This window comes from Yarrowia lipolytica, chromosome 1E (assembly GCF_001761485.1).
Source record: "Yarrowia lipolytica chromosome 1E, complete sequence".
In the NCBI taxonomy this organism is placed as follows: Eukaryota; Fungi; Ascomycota; class Dipodascomycetes; order Dipodascales; genus Yarrowia; species Yarrowia lipolytica.
This window is the reverse complement of record NC_090774.1, coordinates 3,030,151-3,044,325: the sequence shown is the minus strand read 5'-3', so window position 1 is coordinate 3,044,325 and position 14,175 is coordinate 3,030,151. Positions and strand designations below refer to the sequence as shown.

General features: G+C 47.2%; 5 protein-coding genes, 4 non-coding genes and 1 pseudogene across 9 annotated transcripts; 3 read left to right on the top strand and 7 right to left on the bottom strand.

Annotated features, from left to right (window-relative positions):
- Nucleotides 1–47: 47 nt before the first annotated feature.
- YALI1_E30431g (uncharacterized protein) lies at nucleotides 48–1,220 on the bottom strand (the record flags this gene model as incomplete). Its single annotated transcript, XM_504392.3, has 1 exon — nucleotides 48–1,220. The coding sequence occupies one exon, from the start codon at nucleotides 1,218–1,220 to the stop codon at nucleotides 48–50; it is 1,173 nt and encodes a 390-aa protein (XP_504392.1).
- Nucleotides 1,221–4,306: 3,086 nt separating this feature from the next.
- On the top strand, nucleotides 4,307–5,719 carry YALI1_E30400g (uncharacterized protein; the record flags this gene model as incomplete). The annotated part of the gene is made up of 1 exon (XM_504391.3): nucleotides 4,307–5,719. The coding sequence occupies one exon, from the start codon at nucleotides 4,307–4,309 to the stop codon at nucleotides 5,717–5,719; it is 1,413 nt and encodes a 470-aa protein (XP_504391.1).
- A 766-nt stretch (nucleotides 5,720–6,485) lies between these two features.
- On the bottom strand, nucleotides 6,486–7,037 carry YALI1_E30373g (uncharacterized protein; the record flags this gene model as incomplete). Its single annotated transcript, XM_504390.1, has 1 exon — nucleotides 6,486–7,037. One exon carries the CDS (start codon nucleotides 7,035–7,037, stop codon nucleotides 6,486–6,488), a length of 552 nt encoding a protein of 183 aa, XP_504390.1.
- A 500-nt stretch (nucleotides 7,038–7,537) lies between these two features.
- Nucleotides 7,538–9,604, top strand: YALI1_E30368g (uncharacterized protein; the record flags this gene model as incomplete). The annotated part of the gene is made up of 1 exon (XM_504389.2): nucleotides 7,538–9,604. One exon carries the CDS (start codon nucleotides 7,538–7,540, stop codon nucleotides 9,602–9,604), a length of 2,067 nt encoding a protein of 688 aa, XP_504389.2.
- A 279-nt stretch (nucleotides 9,605–9,883) lies between these two features.
- Nucleotides 9,884–9,979, bottom strand: YALI1_E30343r. The gene has a single exon. It is a non-coding gene; the product is annotated as a tRNA-Ser (tRNA).
- A 599-nt stretch (nucleotides 9,980–10,578) lies between these two features.
- YALI1_E30337g (Compare to YALI0E25531g, Misc non-coding, no similarity possibly noncoding) lies at nucleotides 10,579–10,626 on the bottom strand (annotated as a pseudogene).
- Nucleotides 10,627–10,743: 117 nt separating this feature from the next.
- On the bottom strand, nucleotides 10,744–10,799 carry YALI1_E30335r. The gene has a single exon. It is a non-coding gene; the product is annotated as a tRNA-Leu (tRNA).
- Nucleotides 10,800–10,939: 140 nt separating this feature from the next.
- Nucleotides 10,940–11,029, bottom strand: YALI1_E30333r. Its single transcript has one exon. It is a non-coding gene; the product is annotated as a tRNA-Arg (tRNA).
- A 930-nt stretch (nucleotides 11,030–11,959) lies between these two features.
- Nucleotides 11,960–12,045, bottom strand: YALI1_E30323r. Its single transcript has one exon. It is a non-coding gene; the product is annotated as a tRNA-Pro (tRNA).
- A 1,145-nt stretch (nucleotides 12,046–13,190) lies between these two features.
- Nucleotides 13,191–13,655, top strand: YALI1_E30311g (uncharacterized protein; the record flags this gene model as incomplete). The annotated part of the gene is made up of 1 exon (XM_504387.3): nucleotides 13,191–13,655. The coding sequence occupies one exon, from the start codon at nucleotides 13,191–13,193 to the stop codon at nucleotides 13,653–13,655; it is 465 nt and encodes a 154-aa protein (XP_504387.1).
- Nucleotides 13,656–14,175: the final 520 nt, after the last annotated feature.

Here is a 14,175-nt window from a genome sequence, read left to right as displayed (position 1 = left end):
CTGTCGTAGAAGCAATATGCACTATTTACGCCGTTCCAGTGGTCATGTCACGTCATGTCACGACGAAAAATCACTTCTCCATTCTCAATGCATCCATAGGCAAAACCCGCAGTCATGGCCTTGCTCTCTCCAGCCTTAAGTTGTCCGAGACTAGCCCATCCGGGTATCCAGCATTCCACTCCCTTCTCTTCAGTGATAGAGACCATATGAATGGAAGGGATAGCTTTGAGAATGTTTCGCGGAGTAAGAGTGTTCACCTTACCCCGTAGTACGTCAACAACATACTCGCCATTGTCATCAATGTAGATAAAGTATCTGTTATCGTAGTGGATAAGCTGGGGTTCTCGACAACTCAGCAACATGAGGCTATCGGAAAGGATATTTCGAATGTAAATGGTATCCTGGGTAAAATAGAGAAAATTGCCATTGCAGATTCCTGAATAGAGGCTATTTTTCATCGCCATAGGGTGCGAGTCGAATGGGTAGCACTGTTTGGACACAGGGATAAGCGATAAAGTCCTCCAGTCGACGTAGTAGACAAGAGTGTTGTCAAAAAAGTCACTCTGGGCATAGAAGAAGATGTCATGGACAGACTTGGGTCTATCTGATAACCAGCAGGTAAAAATACCATCCAAAAGAGGTGGCACAACGGGCGTTTCGATACTGAGGTTGTCTTTGGGGTTGGGTTTCTTCCAGACAACCTTCAGGCCTTGCCCATCGTTTTCGATGCATACTTCGTCCAGTTGGTTGGATATGTGGTCCAGTACGAGTCGATGTTCGCTGTTTCTGTTGGTGTTTCGCACGTGATCTCCGAGCTCCACCGCAGACACGTTCCAGTGCTCAAAGTCGACAATGTAACGTAGTTTCGGGCGATTCTGGAAGTTGAAATGTACCTTTTTGTTTAGCTGGGAAGACAATGAAGCAATATCGTCTTTGGAGGGTGCATCAAAGTGGATAGTGAAGGGTACCGCATCTCCACTGGGCTCCAGAATTTTCATGAAGTAACTGCCAAACCAACCGCGCCAAAAGTCCGGGTCGTATGATTTAGGAGGGTTGGCCAACGTGTGGACAGCCGGGATCATATTCATCACCCTGAAGAAGTCTTCCTCGACTTGTTTGTATTGTTGCCATTGCCATTTGCACGTCTGGGCAAGAGCCTGGAACGATGGTCCATCTAGAAGGGGATGGATCTGTAGCCAGAGTTCTCTAGGGAGAAACATCTTTGGGGTGTTTGGGGCTGATCGTGTTTCTGCAACTGGTTGAGCCGTTGATCTGATGTGGTAGAAAAAACCACCAACACTGGTATTGTAGGAACCTGTATGGTTATTTGAACCTCGTCAGCTCTTACCAAAAAGATAACCTTGTTCGCCAATCAGACCTGTGGCATGCATTGACGTGGTGGCCCAAGTGTACCCGAACTTGTAAATGTATGAGTGGTTTTTTTTTCTTCGAGAGAAAATATTTGGTTTGTCTGAATTTTTGTTTGGGCTTGAATTTGCGTCGAATTCGTGACCGATGTCTGCCTTGTGTGCTATCAAATTGCTCGTGTTTTTAATCGTCTGATGTCATTGCACGCGTGTCTGGAGTGATGCAGGCAACAGTTGTATGAGTACATACTGCGGAGTTATACGATACAGTCTGATAGTAGCAGTATTGGCTTACTAGAACGTGGAGTGGAGACCTACTAATCAACGGGAAACGTTGAATATATTCATATATGTGGACGTCAATTCACGTTCGGGTCACCTCACTACGCAGATAACCACCCTGTCACCTACAAGTATGTACATGGTGAAAGGAGGGAATGACGTAATCAACGACAGTCATGCATGTGAATACATGCATGCAGGAAGAACTTTGAAGAGAGAGTGAAATAGTATGTGAAATTGTTGATGAGTGGAGAGTGGCCGAGGTTTCAGCCGCCCCGAGAGTTCACAAACCAACGTTAAGTTCCAAAAGAGGCAAGAAACCCAACATATGCAAGGCAGTTTACCACACCGGGGACCAAGATCTGGTGAGGGGTCCAGGGGTTGACCAACACCAAGGAAACGATCAAAGAACCAACTGTGATATAAGAAGACCACTGATCCCTGCCAGGATCAGTAAGTCTTTCTTACAGACAACCACGACTATGACCAACGCTCACAGAACGCTTTAGCTCCTTACACACGGTACTCGCACCGGTACTACTGTACTGGATTGTACAAGTCACCTTTGAGCAGACAAATGAGCACAGTGACTGATGTGTTCAAGGACCATTCATGACAAAATGTTTTCAGCCGCTTACCCACTAGCTACACAACTCGACTGTCTCATGAGACCATCAAGCCAGGTACTGTACTTGTACTGTATGCACTTGTAGCTAAATAATCGTCAGAAGCGATCTATTGACACGACTGGCCGCTACAGCAGCAGTATAGTGCAAGTAGCTTTCCCAGTTGAGTAGAGTGTGAACCAAAAGTGCAAACTTGCCCACTCATGTCCACTTCCTGCTTCTCTGCGTATCCCACCATGGCATGATTACTAATATTGGAAGTGTCCGTCGTATGGCTAAGACCCACCTACGATACTTATACCCTTTTCATCGCTTACTTAGCAAATCTAACCTGTACAAATCTTTATCCATTCACTTTTCTTTTTCCATTTTCTCTTCATTTCGTCATTCCGTGGCTTTCTTTCTCCCATGCAGCTCTTCACATCAAGTTGCAAGTATGTGCTGGGTAAGTGGGTTGTATTCGCGCGCCGCATTCTTCGGAAGCACGTAGGGTGCGTGCGCACTGTTCTTGTAGCTCGACGTGAGGCTCTGAATGTGATCCACGGGGCTGTTTGAGCAGCAACTGAATTGTTTACCAGCGTGAACATTCCAATACACACCGTTGACAGAGTTTCAGGTAGAGTACAATCTCAGGTCTTGCTGAGGTTGCAGCTGTTGAGACTGAGGGGAAGATGAGACATTCCTTGTGTCCCTATAATAGAATGTGGAGAACGATAGCCGAGATGTCGGCTTAGTGGATTCGGGCTGAACCACTTTACCACCGTTTTACGGCTCCTGAAGCTATCAATAAAACTGTACAGTTGTAGAAGTGGCAAAAGTGGCACTAATTAGCTACCATTAGTCTCCGTACTCCCTCAGGCACCACAACAGCCTTAGTTGTAATACAGTAAAATCAATCTCCATACACTTGCAAATACGCAATATTAGTGTAGACCGATGTGGATAGGTGCTCGAACGGCTCGTATCTTTCGTGCGTATTGGTGCACCAATTAGGCCGTTAATTTGGAACCCCTATGTACACCACCCGTCTTAACTCCAAGCCCAACAAGTTCACGTGACGTGTTCGTGTGACGCCAATGCTTACCGATGTATCAGACTGTAACAACCCGCCTGCGCCTGCGTCTATCAACCTAAAAAATGTAATCATAACAGAAACTTGAAAAATTTACCAGGGCCATAAATGGAGCAATATGGCTGTTTTCTAGCCATTTTGTTGGCTCAATATGTGACAAATCACCCGGTTGTTGCCAGGACAACCCCCTCAGATCCATGACAGCAATTTTAGTACACTTTGGGAGCGCCCATTTTCAGCAGCTTCCTCCCACGCTTACTTTCATGTCCAGCTGTTGAGATTTAGACGCCGCATCATCTGTAGAGCGAGCTAGCCGAGGATGTGAAAAGGCGCTCTAATGACCTGCCAGACGTAGTCTGGAAGGTCCACAAAGACAGAGATCTGACAGGTGGCCACCGACATGTCATATGGCTGTCTCTCGAGTCTACAGCTCCTCCCAATCACCCACACTGTCGCTCTCCGATATCGCAGCCGCTCCTTTGAGCCGTGTACCAGAAACCTAGTTTGTCAAAGGTACGATACCCCACTCCGCGGGAAAGGATTTTCGAGCGACGTGCGCTCTTTATTCGGGCCAAGGGCCAAGGGTTTGCGGCTGGTAAAAGAGGAAAAAAGACGCGGTTTATATAAGTACGGGAGGAGCAGGAAAGAACGGCCAATTTATATTCGATTTTTTCGACACAGACACGTCACAAACACAGACAATCACTCCCCCAGCTTCAGCCAACACAAAGTCTGTACACACCCACCACCCAACACCGATACATTAACTTCTTGCTGTGAGTCACGTTACCAGAAGCCCTGTACATCTCTTACTGTAAAGCTACTGTTGTACTGTATCTTTATCACCAGAGGAGCCTACAAGTACGACATACAGAAGAGAAACTGCACCTGCGTTTTTGGAAATCGGTTTTTAGAAAAGCCGGATTTCACACCCACCAAATCCCCATCCTCATAACCTGATGGACCCCAAACTAGCGCCAAATTTCGTCCGACCCAGCGATAAGCGACCCACCGCTTACCGATCTCCAGCACCAGCACAGGCCTCTCTCATCCCCAACATTGCGCCCATCCAGCCCTACGTACTGGAAGACTCGCAGCACGAAATCGATCTCCCGCAAGACAGCCCGCGGCTTCTGCCCTCTCGAACAAACTCGCGCGATTCGCTGGTGGGCCTCGAACAGATTGCTCTGACCCTCAAACACCATAGCAAACACAACCCCAAAGACTCAAACTACCACCCGGCCCCAGTCAACATTCCGCGAATCCACAGCGAGCTGAATATGAGCGACTCCAGCCCCGACCGATGCGAGAAGATCGACGAGGTCGACCTCGAGGTGTCGCCCAACGAGATTCAGACGAACTTCTCCAAGTTCTCTCTGGGAGACCAGGCCCTACCACCCACCACAGTCGAAGAGGCCATGGCCCCCACATCGCCCAAGTCGCCCAAAGAACCACAGGTGCACACGGAGACCGGCACGGCAGATTCGTCGTCCCGAACCCCGCCATATCTGCTCGACAACAGTGGACTGCGGCCTATCATTCAGAGCGCAGATCTCGAAGAGGTGCCCATCGGCGTGTCGCGGCAAGCACGAGACCTGGATCACTACAAGTTTCCCACCCACCGACTGTCAGAGGTAATGATCGAGGAGACCAAGAGTCCTCTGGTCATTGTGGCCTGTGGCTCCTTCTCGCCCATCACATACCTGCATCTGCGAATGTTCGAGATGGCCATGGACTCCATTCGAGAACAGACCCGGTTTGAGGTCATTGGAGGCTACTACTCGCCCGTCTCGGACAACTACAACAAACCCGGTCTGGCTCCTGCACATCACCGAGTTCGAATGTGTGAACTGGCCTGTGAACGGACATCGTCGTGGCTCATGGTAGATGCATGGGAGTCGCTGCAGCCCACATACCAGCGAACTGCTACGGTGTTGGACCACTTTAACGAGGAAATCAACATCAAGAGAGGCGGTATCAAGACGGTCAGTGGAAAGCGAAAGGGTGTCAAAATCATGCTGCTCGCAGGAGGAGACCTGATTGAAAGTATGGGGGAGCCCAACGTGTGGGAGGAGCGGGACTTGCATCACATTCTGGGCCGATACGGGTGTCTGATTGTGGAGCGAACAGGCGCAGACGTGCGGTCGTTCCTGCTGTCACATGACATTATGTACGAGCACAGACGCAACGTGCTGGTCATCAAACAGCTCATTTACAACGATATTTCCTCTACAAAGGTGCGGCTGTTTATTAGACGGGGAATGAGCGTGCAGTATCTGATACCAAATTCGGTCATCCGATACATCCAGGAACACCGGCTCTACGTCGGTGAAACTGAGCCTGTCAAGCAGGTTCTGTACGACCGGGAATAGATGTACTTGTAACATAAACATATATATAGATGAAAAGATTTCAAAAGACGGTTCAATGTTATGAAATATGAGACTGTAAGATGAAGTGAACCACTAGTTATCGTGGACTATAGTGTATTAGTAGCTTCGTTAGTCAGTATGAAAGACGAGCAGAAAGGAAGACCCTATAAGAAGGCTACATGTGCTGTTATTGGGTGGCTATGAATACAATGCCATCCACTAGACGTGTACTTGTAGAGAGAGTGTGTGTGAGAGAGAGATTAATAAATACAAATATGTCAGTGCAGTAAGAAGAATGTCGGTTATATATTTGCATACACTCTATAAGTTTGGTATGTTAACCATCATTTCCAGTTCAAGAAAACAGGAAGATCTGTCAACCTCCAAGGCACTCAACTACAACTGAGTGGGTTTACAGATTGAAACATTCCTTAAACAATAGATTTCTTGGATATAGAAAGTACATTATAGCGAATCAGACGCATTTGTATGTACAGAACAAGTCTGCAAACGCTGCGTAATGAATACTCTCCTTGAGTTGAGTTGTCGTACAGTAGTTCCGACATGATAATGCAATAAGTTATGTACAAAGATGAGCCTCCAGCCTAGAAGGCTTTGTGTGACTCTGGGAGTGTTTTTACAAGGTCCGAGAGCCCTGTGGAAGCCTTGGATAGTAGTTGCCTTTTAGTGAGTCGTAGATGGCCCTAGAATCCGTAAATGTTATGAGATCTTGTCCTCGTCTCCAAGCCTGCCCCAAGTCAATCCCTTATCGATGATCACTTGTCTTGCGTGCAGTCTCCGTCTTTTGCCCATCTACAGGAAGTGCCAGACCCATAGTCTCATTCAACCCCCTGATCAAAGCGTCATACTCGTCATATTGCGTCTGGCTTCCGTATCTGATGAGGTCCGTCAGCGCACGTGTACTTTCCGGCATGGTCGGCAGCTTTCCCTTCTTTAGAGCTTCACTATACTGGTTTGGACCAGGTACATTGTAAGTAGCCATGACGTACTCCAATCCGTTCTTGAGCTGCTCTTCGTCCTCAGCTAGCTTCTTGGTCGGATTGGAACGCTTCTGGTGGCCGTGGCGCGCGGAATCTATCGCGATCATGTTGCGGATCACGTTGTATTCGGTGCCCTGGTAGCGCGCGGCTCGTTCGAGGAACTCGGTGGTGCGCAGCTGTTGCTCTGGAGACGCCGATCCAGACTCAAATGCCTGCTTCAGCCGCGCAGATAGCCGCCGCCGGCTGTGGTTGTATCCCGCGCTTCCCAGTGTGTTGGCTGCCCGCACACAGCGTCGATAACACTCTCTCGTTGACATTGTGTTGTGAATTATGGAGGTTCAGATCATGCAGCATATTTTATTAATGCATGAGCTTATGGGAGGATATTGTACATCGTACATCAGGCATGGCTGTGAGCATATTGTATACAAGAGGGCGTCTCCATTTGGTGCTGAAAATTGAATCTCGAAGCTGTAAGTGAAGAGGCGCAGTCAAATCATGTTATAAGTTTTTTAAAAAAAAAATCTCAATTTTTTTCCAAAATTTCCCCACACTTTTACACCCCGAGAAATGGCCTGGCCGGGAACACTCTCACTTGCTTCCTTAATTAGTTCGGAACTAACTTCCAAGGGACACACGAGTCGAGTTAGGAACCTTATAAGCCTCTATAAAGACCAAAGATAGTACCTGTTTACCTCCTATTGTAGCGTAAAAACGCTGTAGTGGTCCAATACCTGCTGTCCCCTCACCTACTTCGCAAGACAAACTTGACACACTGCCTTGCACTCCCTTGTCATACACATCCCTCATCACACGCATGATAAACTCAAACGGCTGCGACATCTTTTCACTAAGCAAGCCAAAACCACCTGTACAAGTACACGGACATCTTTGCGCCATGGACTACATGCAATTTCCGCCTCTGCCGGTGATCCGTCTGCCGGAGTTTTTGCATCGCCGGGATGACATGATGCCCGAGGTGTTTCGCAACTGGCTGGATCGCCAGCAGAGAACAGAAGAGAATGGAGAGGCTCCCGAGCTGGAGGCTCAGCTGGAACAGCAGCAAGGATCGGTGTTGGCGCGAGCTCGAGAGCGCAGAAACACGCTCCAGGACACCCCCTCCAACGTGCCCGCCGTGTGTTCCGAGCCAGAGTTGCAGAGCAGCTATCTGCAACGGTGGCGAGAAATGACCGAGCTTTGGAACGAGAGCAGAGACGCAGTTTTGGGCTCTGATGATGAAACAGCAGGTGCCAGACCGTCAGCTGTACGACCCGAAGACTACTTTTCCGCTCCAGAAAATCACAGACTGCTAGGAGGGCCTCTGAACCTGCCGTCTTTTGGAGGACTCAACATGGCCTGGTTCACACGAGGCCGGGAAGAAAACGGAGAAGCCGCAACAGCCGCAACGGGCTTCCAACAGCTGTTTGTGGATGGAAGACACCCGTACGACTTTTCCGCAGCTGAAAGCGATGTCGCGGGAGAAAGCTCTTATGAGTACACCGACGGAGACGAGCAGGAAGGAGAAGTGGTAGAAGCGTCTACGATCTCCAGCGTGCGATCTCCAATATTGCCTCCGTCGGAATCGTCTTCAGATGACGAAATGGATATGATTGGACGTCTTAATTTCGACGGGTTTGATAGACGACGTTTTCAGCCGCCTCGATTCCGACCTTCATGGAACTTTCATATTCCCTCATTTCCCGTCCGTGGAAACAGTGATCCCGATACCAATGAGGACTCCAACACCGACACAGCGGCCACTCCACGAGCCACTCCTAAGCCGGCTGCTCCTCAACGTATGATCGCCTACATTCAAAAACTGTGCAAGAGTAGTAGTGATCAGCCCGAAACAGAAGTATCACTTCGTCAAAAGATTATGGAGATTCAGAATGCCGACTTTTCCGAACGGGAAAAAGCGTACATGTTACAGACACTCATGACGCACGATTACTACAGACTACAGCAGGCTGCAAACGATGCTCGCCCGACAGCAGAAGCCTCGTCTACAGATAAGCAACCGACTTATCATGACGAAGAGTTGCAGATTCTGGGCTGCGAACATTACCAACGAGCATGCAAACTGGAATGCAACGAGTGCAACAAGTGGTACACTTGTCGATTCTGCCACGACAATGTGGAATCCCACACTCTCATTAGAAAAGACACTCGGAACATGCTGTGTATGTATTGCGGTACGGCGCAGCCAGCAGCTCAAGACTGCATGTCGTGCCACAAGTCCATGGCCTCCTACTACTGTGCCATCTGCAAACTGTGGGACGATGATCCTGAAAAGTCCATCTACCATTGCAACGATTGTGGCATCTGTCGCATTGGCAAGGGACTGGGTATCGACTTTTTCCATTGCCAGCGATGCAACGCGTGCATGACGATGGATCTACACGGCTCCCACAAGTGCATCGAGCGCTCCACCGACTGCGACTGTCCTATTTGCGGCGACTACCTCTTCACATCGACCACTAAGGTCATTTTCATGCCCTGTGGACACGCCATTCACCAGACGTGTTGGTACGACCACACCAGAGTGTCGTACAAGTGTCCCACTTGTGCCAAGAGTATTTTGAACATGGAGGCTCAGTTTCGAATCATGGACACGGAGATTGAAAATCAGCCTCTTCCCGATCCATATGCCGACTGGCGATCTATTGTCACTTGTAATGACTGTTCTGCCAAGAGTAACGTCAAGTTCCACTTTCTGGGTCTCAAGTGTGACAACTGCAAGTCGTACAACACCAACCAAGTCAAGTTACTCAAGCCAGAGGATGATGTGGTTCAGGAGGTGCGATTACAGTCCCCCGAGGTGACAGAGGAGGATGCCGAGTTAGCTATTCTGTCTACGGTCGAGAGTGATCGAGAAGGGGAATAGAGGGGTTACAAACCTAGTCGAGACAGTGGTTAGTGAGAGGATTGATGGTCAATGGTCGAGTAGGCCTGTGATCGAGTATGAAGCGATCAAGTATGGGGCATATTGCATTTCATTAATAGCATTATTTAAGCGTACAAGTACAAGTACATACTGCGTATGTACTGTAGCTAAAGTAGTAGAAGACAGCACATACCAACACGACACAGATGAGGTGAAACTAGGACAAAAACATCGGCACTATATCCACAAAAAGAGGATTAAAGAGAGCCAAAAAGTACTCGTCACGGACAGGATTCGAACCTGCGCGGGCAAAACCCACTGCCTGACAGCTAATCTATTAGCAGGGCAACGCCTTAACCACTCGGCCACCGGGACTGGCACGTGCCGTGAAAGGTCTCCTGTTTAATATGTTCCACAGGATAGGTCACGTGATCCGGAAAATAAAACGTCATGTTCCAGCGATGTGGGACGCTTGAGTGATAATTAATTGTTCCATATTACTAAATAATGTCGTTTTTTTACACTGAGTATACTAATTCGTGTTTACATCATTTTCTTAGTGTGTTCTGGTGTTCTGTTTTGTGGTGTCTTTTCCTTGTCACCACATTTTTCCGGCTTGTGTGTATAGTAATATCTATGGTCCTGCACAGAAAATTCACTTGGGGAATTAATTTAGTGCTGATTGAATCGTATTGATAGCTACTACTGGTTCTATATATTCTAGTAGATCTATATTGTGTCTTCTTCGGAATTCTATCCTGCTACGACAATAGCTGAGTGGATGTGTGTGTGTGCAAGACCCACAGCACAAATAATAGCTGAGACCAGTGGCTGATCGACCATTTTCTACTTGACATTCCAGGATCTTACCTTTATTCAAGTTACTGCTTCTCCTATATAGAGACAGTGCCCCTATATAGAGACAGTGAAGATCGTACTACTTACAATACTCGCTGCTACCATCTAGGCCATACTCACAATTCATACATCTTCGTCCCTATCTTACTCTTTCTGAGTTCCATGACTTTTCTGGTAATTGCGAGACGCGGTCGCAGATGAAGTACTGGGGTCTCTTGAGTTTGACTGTAGCTGATCGGACTGGAAGCCGTATTTTCTTCAGGATATGGCCTGGGCCACACTGCGCCGATCCGGAATCGAACCGGGGGCCCATCGACGGCAACGATGGATTTTACGTTTATTAAATTCTTTAATAAAAATAAGGTTTTGTTTTGAGTTTTCTTTGTTTGAAAAAAAATGATGACAAAAGGCTGGAGGGCAAAAATGCGTCTTACACACACTGGCAAAGAGAAAAAAATCAGCAGGGATATATGCTTAAGAGGACGACAGGACTCGAACCCGCAGCCTTTGGAGGACGTCGTTCATTAAGAACCGAAATCCAATGCGCTACCATTACGCCACGTCCTCTGGTTGTTCGTCCCAAAAAATGTCGGGCTTCTTCATGAGTATTTCGATTAGTCATCATGTTCATTAGAATAAAAAAAAATGTTCGATTATTGAACGCCAATAACCTGGCCTAGTAGGTATATAGCTGTAATGAATCATTAGAATAAAAAAAATGTTCAATAGGGTTTTGTTGAGGAATATACAAGCCTCCTCTCTGAAGGCTTTTGGGAATGCTCTCATTTTTGAGTTCTGACGTATGCATAGACGTTGAGCCTTAACCTAATACAGGATGAGATGAGACAGTAAGTAAGATCAGACATTAAGATCAGACTATCAAAGAGGTGTTCGGGGTTTATTAATGGCTGGGTACAGTACCCTGGTGGTGTATATGTGTGGGTTTGCGTTATTATGTGATTGTCTACTTGTACAAGTACAAGTTTGTGTCATTATGAGAATATGGAGGCATAGGCATTCAACTTTACTTGTAGAAACGTCTTACTCGTACAAATACAAGCAGAAGCCAACGAGTAAAGAAAGAGGGTGTCTACAGAATCACAGGCCACACAGTATGAAGGCGCGCAAAAATTCCAGCGCCTCAACAGCCCGGAAGAGCATGCTCTGGTTGTTTGTGTGATGTAATTCCTACAACACAGTTGAGACTGCACTCGTCGTAATCAAGGACGTAAACAGAGGCTACAAATATGACACGCCATGTAGCACACGGGGATATAACAAAACACATTCCCGGAGGTAACTTGATGATTCTATCATCATAACGATATAAAAATCGCACTTGTTTCAGAAGCTGCTACAGCACTCTCTGTTACTAATCCAGCCTGAGGTTCTGTGCCATGCACGATGCATCAGCATGGACGCAGATGTGCGTACAGGTAATACTTGTAACTGGAGACTAAAAAATAACCCTAGGAACTCTGGGGGTATAAAAAGAACGGGCCCAACCGGGAATTGAACCCGGGACCTCTCGCAAATTGCTCAGGACACCCTAAGCGAGAATTATACCACTAAACCATCGGGCCGTAGTTGGGGTCGTGGGGCCTGGAGAAGAGACTGTGGAAAGTGAGGAAATAAAAAAACACTGAATCATTAGAATAAAAAAAAAAAAACCACTCTGCAATGAATCATTAGAATAAAAACAAAAAAACACTTCGTTCTCGAATGAGATTGCCCTTGTGTAAATAGAACCTTGTAAAGTACCGGTACTTCTACTGTAACTGTCATCTTGCTGCTGTCCGGAGAGTAAAATTGGTGATTTGGATCTGATATGACCATTTTAGAGCCCGTCAACTTCCACTCTGAGTTGCGGTTGGCTACCTTGGATAAGACTCCTGTGAAACTAAAGAGAGACACGTACCGCAAACAACGAGGAAGCCCCTCGTGCCTAGGGTTGAATATCTATATATAACTGCCTCTCTATGACTTACATCTGATTTCTACGAGGAATATCAGTAAACCCAATACAGCACATGTACATACCGCATCACATGTTCTTGAAAGATCATCGTTTCAAGGACTGTGATCATTACAAGTAAGAACCGGTAGAAAGAACCAGCGGCATTTTACACGATACTGTGTTTATCTGAAGCTCCGTGTATGTAAGATAGACCAAATTACTTCCTTGAATTGAGTGGACCCCGTATCGATAGCAATGTTTGCTACCCCTGAACGCCCGCACTTTCTCCACTTTTAATGTGACGTCAACGCCTTTGCTAAAAATAAGGATGACATCACTTCCATCTTTAAGACAGGGTCTTCGCTTAACTCTACACAGCTCGAGACCCGAAGTGACGGAGGACAGTGCCAACACCAACAATATCGCATCACTACATGCATCACTACACGGTAATAGAAGTCACACGCTGTCATCCCCACCTCTCCAAGCAATAGCTCGTCTGTACCCCTCCTCCGCCATGCTTCCAAGGCGTGCCTGAAACCATCCCTCAATACATGGCACATGCAAGCCTAATGCTACCCTCAGAGTTCAGAATGTCAAAATTCGGGATATTCTATTTTGAGCGTAGGGATGACATTGATTGAGAACGAAGAAATCCCGCACGTACGACGTCAGTATATTGAGTCACAGCATATAAAGGGGTTCGACCCCGACAATATATCGTCCCTCACTACTACACACTGACAAACACGCAACCGCCCACAACCCAAAATGCTTTTCAAGTCCCTCTCCATCCTCACCGCTGCCACTGCTGCTCTTGCAGCCGACCAGTACACACTCAAGGCCGCCATTGGCCCCGGTGCAACAGGTCTCAAGCCGCTGCAGCTCCACGGAAACAACATTGTCTACGGCCTGACCACGGGCTACTCGGACTTCCGAGCCGAGGACGACGGAAACACCATCAAGTTGATCGCCCAGGGCTTCCCTGGTCTGTCTCTAGATGTTGCCCAGGACGGTGAGCTCATTTTCAAGTCTCCTCCGGAGCCCAAGGAGGGCTTCTCCTTCAAGGGTGATGGCCTCGTCAAGGACTTCGAGTTCAACGACTCCCAGGAATTCTACTCCTGTATCGACGAGACCGTGGGACCTCTTCATCCCCCGATTGTCTACGTCAAGACCGGCGACAAGTACGGTTGCAAGAATCCCGTCAAGTTCACCATTGCTGCAACCAAGGAGTAGTTATTTATAGTGTATCTGAACAATAAGTTGACGCAAAGTACAATGTAGACTGTAAGTACATATTAGATATGAGGACTATACTGCGGAGAACAGACTCAGGTGATATGTTTCAGAACCGATACAATTACTGCTATCACTGAACCCCGAGGCAAACACAGGCCAGTAGATGGTACGCCTTAACCATGTAGCACAGATAGAAAGCGTGTTGTAGAGTAGAAGTTAGATACAGTGATGCCTGCATTCTCTTTTTTTTTTTTTTTTTTTATTCTAATGATTCATTACAGCTATATACCTAGTAAGCCGGGTTATTGGCGTTCAATAAATCATACACTTCTGAATCTTTGCGATGTGCGCTGCGAGGCGCTGTCGGTTAAAATGTCGACGTTTCGTCTAGTTCATGTAATTGTCGTGGTCTCGTGGTAGTGAATCATGGCTAACAGATCAAGAAATCATATCAATCGTTTCATGTCTTATCCAGACTCGAGGTTGGTTTAGTTTGTTCTCATAATAGATCGTAGAC